The sequence below is a fragment of the Mus caroli genome, unplaced genomic scaffold, assembly GCF_978045245.1.
Source record: "Mus caroli unplaced genomic scaffold, Mus_caroli_1 scaffold_13, whole genome shotgun sequence".
NCBI lineage: Eukaryota > Metazoa > Chordata > Mammalia > Rodentia > Muridae > Mus > Mus caroli.
This window is the reverse complement of record NW_028227268.1, coordinates 78,750,467-78,757,920: the sequence shown is the minus strand read 5'-3', so window position 1 is coordinate 78,757,920 and position 7,454 is coordinate 78,750,467. Positions and strand designations below refer to the sequence as shown.

The window sequence follows — 7,454 nt, the reverse complement described above, 5'->3', positions numbered from 1 at the left end:
AATACGGCAAGAATGTGCCATAGTATTAGGCGACTAGAGCAGAACAAAAGGGTTTCCTGCATGTCAGGGAAAGGGTGTGTGCACACTAACGTGGTTTGAACCTTGAACCAAAAGAAATGACAAACCTATTTACACCTTTTATTTTCATACAGTAGTTAATCATTTGCACCAAACGAAGAAGCCGGAATACAGTCCCAGGGAGCAATTCCAAACCATTCACTCATCCAGCATCTGACCTTTTACTCTTCATAGTCCCTGATGCCTTGGAGACGAGTCTTAGTCTAGTCAAGGAGAGAGTTAAAAATTGCTCTGGGTTTGCACGCGGCAGGGACCAGCCTTTCACATTGTCCCACGTGGTCCCAGCAGGTGAGTGTAGGTGTGGGCGCGTGCGGCTCGTGGTGTCTGCGGAGTAAGCGCGAACACGTGTCAGAATGGCTGGGGTCACAGTGCATGTCCGGGTGTCGCCTCACCCTTCCTCTGAATAGTCTGCCGGACCAGCACCAGAGAGAAGCCGGCATTTCGGGCCCACTCACCGGAGGCGGTGCGGGAAGATCCCGCCGTGCGCGATTGTGAGTGAGCGTGGGCGCACGGGGGCCGGGCGATGGCGAGCTTGCGCGCAGGCGCAGAGCGCGCTAGCCGGCGGTCGCCGCAGAGCGCGGGGGGCGGAGCCGGAGCGCGGGGACCAGGCCATGGCGGCCGCCGGGCGCTGGTGCCGGCGCTCGGCCCGGGAGCGCCTTTGTCGCCGCGGAGGATGGTGACCTCACGGCTCGGGCCGCTTCCGCTGCCTCCGCCTCCCGAGACGCCGCAGCCGAGGCCGGACGCGGGAGAGCCGCCGCTGTGAGCCGCGCAAACCGGCCCCCCCCCGCCGTCGGAACCGAAGATCTCACCGGAGGGGCGGGAATCGGAGCCGGGCAGCAGCGGACACCGCCATCCCCAGTGCCGCCCCGCAGGCAGGGAGGCTGCGGCTCCAGGTGACTGCGGTCAGCCGGGAGCATCCCGCAGGCCTGCTGCCCACTGCGCCTCCCCTCCCCTCCCCCACCCTCGCTCCTCCCCGCCGCGCCCCCTCCTTCTCCGGCTCTTGGCCCCGGCCTGGTCCCCCTCCGCACCGCGCCCTCCCGCCCACCCCTGAGCAGCGATCAGTCTCCTGCGACCTCCTCGCAGAGCCTCATACTCCTTCCCGGGGCCTCGGCTGCCTCCTCACCACCTTCCATCCTTCCTTTCTCCCGCGCCTGGAGAGGGAGAGAACCCTCACATTCCTGAGATGCCCTCATTGGGGCTCACCCCTCTCTGCTCTCCTGTACCCCGGTTGCAAGGCCTTTCCCGGTCTCTGTGGCAGAGGTGTCCAGTCCGGGCTCCTTTGCTCAGGTTTGCATTTCTAACTTTTTGTCTTTTGCGTTTCTGTTCACTCTTTGCTTTCAGGCTTCTTCCCTCTTCCCTGGCGTCTCCTCACCTCGCAGCCCCTTAACTCACCCTAACCATGTGCAGGCGGTGCAGGTTGCGGATTTCAGAAAGACCTGCCAAGCCCAAAGAATAGGGGGACCCCTGGCTTAGTGTGCAGTGCGCCTCTCTTCAGTCACGAGCAGCTCACCTCTCTCTTACTGTGTTCCTTTTCCCGCTCGCCATCCCTGGGTTCGCCCTCTCCAGTTCTGCTTTCCCACCCTAGGACCTTTGTGGAATGTACCCCTTATTCTACCTAGGGGTTAGGAACTTGGCTCGACTCATATAAGCGCGCCTTTCGGTGTGAGGCGCGGTAGAGCCAGCACCCTTGGCGAGGCAGGGAGCACCCGGGCTTCTCTTCCTGGCAGAGTTTCTGCTCCACGTAATCCCCTAGCCTTGGGGCTGCTGCGTTCGTGCCGCGCTGCTGTGCTGTGCTGGCTGCCTGCTTGCGGCGAGCTGGCTTGGGGTTACTACAGTTCAAATGTATCTGAGCAAAGCAGGCGGGGTTGGGGGAGGTGCGGGGAGAGAGTGAGATGGGGCGGGGGAAGGGGCCTTTGCAGTGGGAAGGCATCAAAGATTAATGGATGGCTTTGCATCGCTGTCTGCAGTAAACAGGAAACTAGTCTGAAAGGAAGGGGTGTGTGTGGAGGCCGTGTGTGTGTGTGTGTGTGTGTGTGTGTCTTTATTTTATAAAATACCGAGTATGCAGTTTTGTGAATCTTGAACCAGACCCAAAAGGATGAGCTGCCGGTGCTGCAGTCGTGACCCAGGCTGAGCGTCCAATGGCAGAGGTAGCGTTGTTTTCCTTTTCTGTGTCGGGCCCTTAGGTTGGACGATGGCTCTTTCACTGGAGTGTGAACTCTTATCCGTGGATGTGGTTTCGGAGATGATGAGGAATCACAGGATTGCTAGTAGTTTCTGTGGAAACCAAGTCCCTACAAAGTTAGCTAGCAACACAGTGGGAGTGGGGAGAACTAGCTATATTTAAAACGTGTGCCAGCGCTTATGTAAGGAAGTTCTCTTTCCTGGTCTCCTTTCTGGGCGGAGTTACTTTTGGATCTTAGGGTCCAGCTTCGCCCTCTCTTGTTTTTGTTTTTGTTTTTGTTTTTTTAAGGTCTCAGCATTCGAATGGATAGACAGCCTCCTTGTCCCCCATTTGCTTAGATTCAGTTTTAGTTGATTTAGATTTTGTTTGAATTGCTGGGAGCAGAGAAGGAAGGTTGATGGTGATGGTTTTGTTTGCCTTTAGATGAGCAAGGAGGTGTAACTTTCAGCCCCAAAATTATCTGTTATCAATTTAAGTCATCCCTAATTTTACAGTGAGTCATGTGTTACTCTTATTTTTGCTTTGTCTTTTTTAAAAAAGTAGTTAAGGAGTTGTGGGATTCCTTTTTTTTTTTTAATACCACATTTCTTTTTTTTTTTTTTTTTTAAGATAGTTTTCCAGCAGAGCCCATCCGTTGCATTTTTCTTACTGTTGAAGTTTCTTTGTCTGATTTCTCCCTATTCAAAACTAAACTTTGGTAGTTTTAGGAGATGCAGAGTGAGGATCTGGTGTTTCCTAACCCTCGAGCCCTGTAGTAAACTGCACATTATACAAGACGTTGTTTCCATGTCTTGGAAAGGCATTTATTGAAGCAGCCAGGGTTTGGGGTTTTGGTGAGCATTTATTGAGTATTTCCGTTTCTGGGAAGAAAAATTTTCTGTTTCTGGAAAGAAAGTTTACTGTTTCTGGGACAAAACTTTTCATTTATTTAGCTGCTGGGCTGCCTAACATGGGTTTGAGTCACCTTTAGTTTACGGGGCTTGCAGAGACATGATGGAGAATTCATTTCCAGTTTGTTTCTATAACCCAAGGAAATTTTAGGATCTTACAGGGAAGATAAGATAGGGCAGAAAGTTTACATATTTGCATTTGGCGGTGTTAGACCTTTTGTTTTTGCTGTTCCTGTGTCTAGGGTTGCTGGGTATCGTGGTTTTAAGGGAATGCTGAGCTCCAGTTTAATAATTGTTCATTAGCCGTGTTTGACCCTGGATCCAGAATAACATATAAGGTTTGAGCCAATCATTAAGGATCTATGATATCAGTTATTTACTTAGCGTCTCTGTGTGGGCAGATGTGCAGTGTTTTGTTGCTGGTGTGGAGGTCAGAGGACAGCTAGAAAGTTCTCCCTTTCAGCCATGCGGGTCTCACACCTGACCTCCAGCATCGAAGCCTTCCTGCTGGCCCGGACGGCTGTGTTTTTGCTTCATGTTCTTACAGCCTAGTGCTATGGAAGATAAAAGTAATCACAAGCTTCTATGATCATGGCAAATACCTCTGAATTTTGTCTGGATGTTGGTTTAGTGCATGGAGCTAGAGTATAGAACATTGATTTCTATTTGGGATGGTTTCCACCTGCCCTAGTTATGAATTACAAAGTTCTGAGGCATGGGCTTTGCTATTGCTTTGCTTATGCATGTTGTTTTCTCCATGTATCACTATAGGCTTCTTTTTTTTTTTTTTTCCTTGTTTTCGAGACAGGGTTTCTCTGTATAGCCCTGGCTGTCCTGAAACTCACTTTGTAGACCAGGCTGGCCTCGAACTCAGAAATCTGCCTGCCTCTGCCTCCCGAGTGCTGGGATTAAAGGCATGCGCCACCACACCTGGCTAATAGATTTCTTCTTAAGTGGGCTACTTCATCTACCTCAGTCCCTTTAGAGGTTTGGCTTTTGAGTGAATATGCTATCATTGTTTCTGGGTATTCTTCTGCACTGACAACTTTAGGGACCCATGGTTTCTTTTCTTTTTTCTCTTGGTTATATTCCTGAGACAGGAGCTGTAGGTGGGAATTCCCAGGGAACATGTACCTTTCGGCTAATGGGTTTCTTTTGTGACACGGATGATCCTCTAAGGATTAGGCAGCATTTTTTTCCCCTACCCACATTCAGATCTAGATTTTCACAATAGGAGTATGTGCTAATTTTTTTCCTTTAGAGTTACAATAAATGGAAAACATCGTCATTTAAAAAGTAACATTAAACACAGAGGAAGTTTCCAGATTAGATAAATACTGACCACAAATATTAACTCATTGATGCCTACTTTTGCTTGTTAGACAAATGGCAGTAGCGAATTATATTGGATTCTAGAATATGCAGAAATATTGTCACTTTACCATATATAATTAAGGCCTCAGTGCTTCTTCTGTTTCCCTCTAGGTCGTGGGACATCTCTTAGATACCCAAACCTGCAAAACCCGAGGTCCCTTTCATAAATGGCATAGATCTTATGAGCATCTTTCTGCATGCCTTTATTACATTGTATTAATGTCATTCAGTAGCAGCCTATGGGTGGGACCCGGGACAGCTTGTGTGAGTTTGTTCTTTCCTTCCACCATGTAGCTTCTAGGGCTCAAACTCAGGTTTCCAGGCTTGGCTGCTGGCACTCTTACATGCTGAGGGCCATCTCAACTGCGCCCACCCCATGTCCAAACCATCTCTAGATTACTTACAACACCTAATACAGTGTTTGAACTAGGTAGGTAGTTTTTATACTGTATTATTTAGGGATCAGTGACGAGAAAAGGTCTGAACATATTTGGAACAGACATTTCAATATTTTCAGGCCGAGATTATTGACTGCACAGATGCAGACCCTGTGGACACCCAGGGCTGGCTCAAGTAGCAAGAGTGTCCCCTAAGTTGATGTTTCTCCACTTTGTGGTTTACAGTCATGTCAGGGTATAGAGATGTTATTCTTTGTGATAGCTTTTTCCTTAGGACAGAGTTGCTCTGTCCTAGTCCCACGGTATATTTTTGTGTATAGGAAAATGATTAAAAGCTCTCATTTCAAGTCATCGGAATTACAGGCTTTATCTATAAAACAACCATAGCGTATTATTGTCAGCATGTTTACATATATAACAACATTCCCATTATGGGAATGATTAAAGAGAGTCATTAATATCCTCTCAATGGTGTGCTAAGCCGGGTTCCTTTTAAAGTATCAGAGCTAGGGAGTTCCACTGTTCCAGAGTCGGACGGAACACTGACAAACACTTAACTAGCACAGCAATCTGTCACTATAATTTCCTTCACAAATAAATGTTTTCACTTCTCCTGTAATGTCTGAAATTACTGCCAAAGCTAGAAATGTATTTAGCTTTCTCAGCAGAATTCTTAAAAGGATATTGTCAGAGCCAAGAGTCCAGGATCCTCTTTACTCTTGAAGCTGTCCTTTACCCACTTGGGTTTGCCCCGTGCCATTCCACAGATTAATTTGTAACCATTTCTTTAAATTGCCCTTTAAGATCCAGATAACCGCTTTTCAGTTCCTTCCTTTCCCCCCACCACCCCCTTTCCTCTCCATTTTCTTTATGCTTGTCATTGTCTAAGCAGCGATCTCCCAGACTCAGAGCTTGGCACCTCCCATGGCCATGCAGGCCTGCTACCGTGCCAGGGAAGCATTTGATGGGCTTCATTTTCCTTTTCAGAAGAGAGACTTTGAGGATTCCAAACTAAGTGTGGAAAAAGGAAACAATATTGCAAGTTATGTTTCTTTGTGTCTTCACTGAACATTCTCTGCATTGTATATCCAGTATTCAGTTGGGAGTTTTTGCTCCATAGGCATTCTGTACAGAAGCAGGGTCATGGGTCTGATCTCTGTAACTGTCAAAAGGAACAAAAGGAATTCTTAGTACTTCCATTTTGATTATGAACAATTAAGGATCAGGGCAGATGTAAGATTCAGAGAACTGAACCTGCTACACTTCCATTACTGTATGCTTTATCATTTAGTAAGTATTTTGCCTCTTCTTAGATAACTCAGTCTCAAATAATTACATAGGGAGGATATTTTCTTCAAATTAGAACATTCTCATGGGCTGTTTTTGTTGCCAGGGTAGATTTGGAGCTGACAGCTTCTTTAAATTTTGAAATGTGAACATTTAAAGTCTGAATCACATTGGGGCAAATATGAAAGTTTGAGCATTTTGATGTACTATAACTGTGGAAACACAGTAGAGTGTTTCCGGGACAACCCATTAGGTTCTTAGGCTCTCCAAAGGTGGTCCGTGTTGACTTTTTTTACAGCTTCCATCTTTTGGTGTCTTAGGTCTGCTCCAAGGAAACAATCCAAAAGCAACCATGGCTGCGAAGGAGAAACTGGAGGCAGTGCTGAATGTGGCCTTGAGGGTGCCGAGCATCATGCTGCTGGATGTCCTTTACCGCTGGGACGTCAGCTCCTTTTTCCAGCAGATCCAAAGAAGCAGCCTCAACAACAACCCTCTTTTCCAGTACAAATACTTGGCTCTTAATATGCATTACGTAGGTAAGTGTCTGCATGTGCTCTCTGGCTTCACGGTGAGTCTGCTTTTGTTTACATTTTAAGAATGATTTCTTAAGGTATGCTGTACTCCCTTCTCCTTCCTCCCTCAAACCCCTCCCACGTCCCCCTCTATGCTCGCTTTCATATTTACAGCGTCTTTTGATTAGTTGCCGTCATATCCATGTTTTAATTTAGATAAAACGAGCCTCCAGCACATGGAGTTGACTGTGCTAATGGATGTATCTGCAAGTTTGTCTTGTTGTGTAGGATTAACTGAACCAGAGGAGAGTCGGATTGATTTTGCTAGACTAAAATAGGAAGGCACGGGTAAACATTTTTCCTTTTAATATGATGAAATGTAAATTGTGAGAGATACCTTTCCTGGAATCTGGCCTCTTCTGATTTGGAGTTAAGTAGGAATTACAAAGTAAGCTTTTTTATGCAATATTTCTTTCTTTCTTTCTTTTTTTTTTTTGGTTTTTGATTTTTGTTTTTTCAAGACAGGATTTCTCTGTATAGCCCTGGCTGTCCTGGAACTCACTTTGTAGACCAGGCTGGCCTCGAACTCAGAAATCTGCCTGCCTCTGCCTCCCAAGTGCTGGGATTAAAGGCGTGCGCCACCATGCCCAGCTTTATGCAATATTTCTTATTACTAAAAAAATTGTTTTATAGATGTATGAGGGTTTGCCTGGATGTATAGAAGTGTAAC

At 46.9% G+C, this 7,454-nt stretch overlaps 1 protein-coding gene across 5 annotated transcripts in view; it reads left to right on the top strand.

Moving 5' to 3' along the window:
* Positions 1-345: 345 nt before the first annotated feature.
* Positions 346-7,454, top strand: part of Rnf145 (ring finger protein 145) — a 47,968-nt gene continuing 40,859 nt past the window's right edge. Inside the window, exons 1-2 of one of the 5 annotated variants that reach the window (XM_029483598.2) lie at positions 346-366; positions 6,533-6,748. In XM_029483598.2, the coding sequence (XP_029339458.1) occupies positions 6,565-6,748 (184 nt within the window). In that variant the 5' untranslated portion in view covers positions 346-366; positions 6,533-6,564. The other 4 variants (XM_021177720.3, XM_021177719.3, XM_029483597.2 and 1 more) reach the window with 4 other exon arrangements.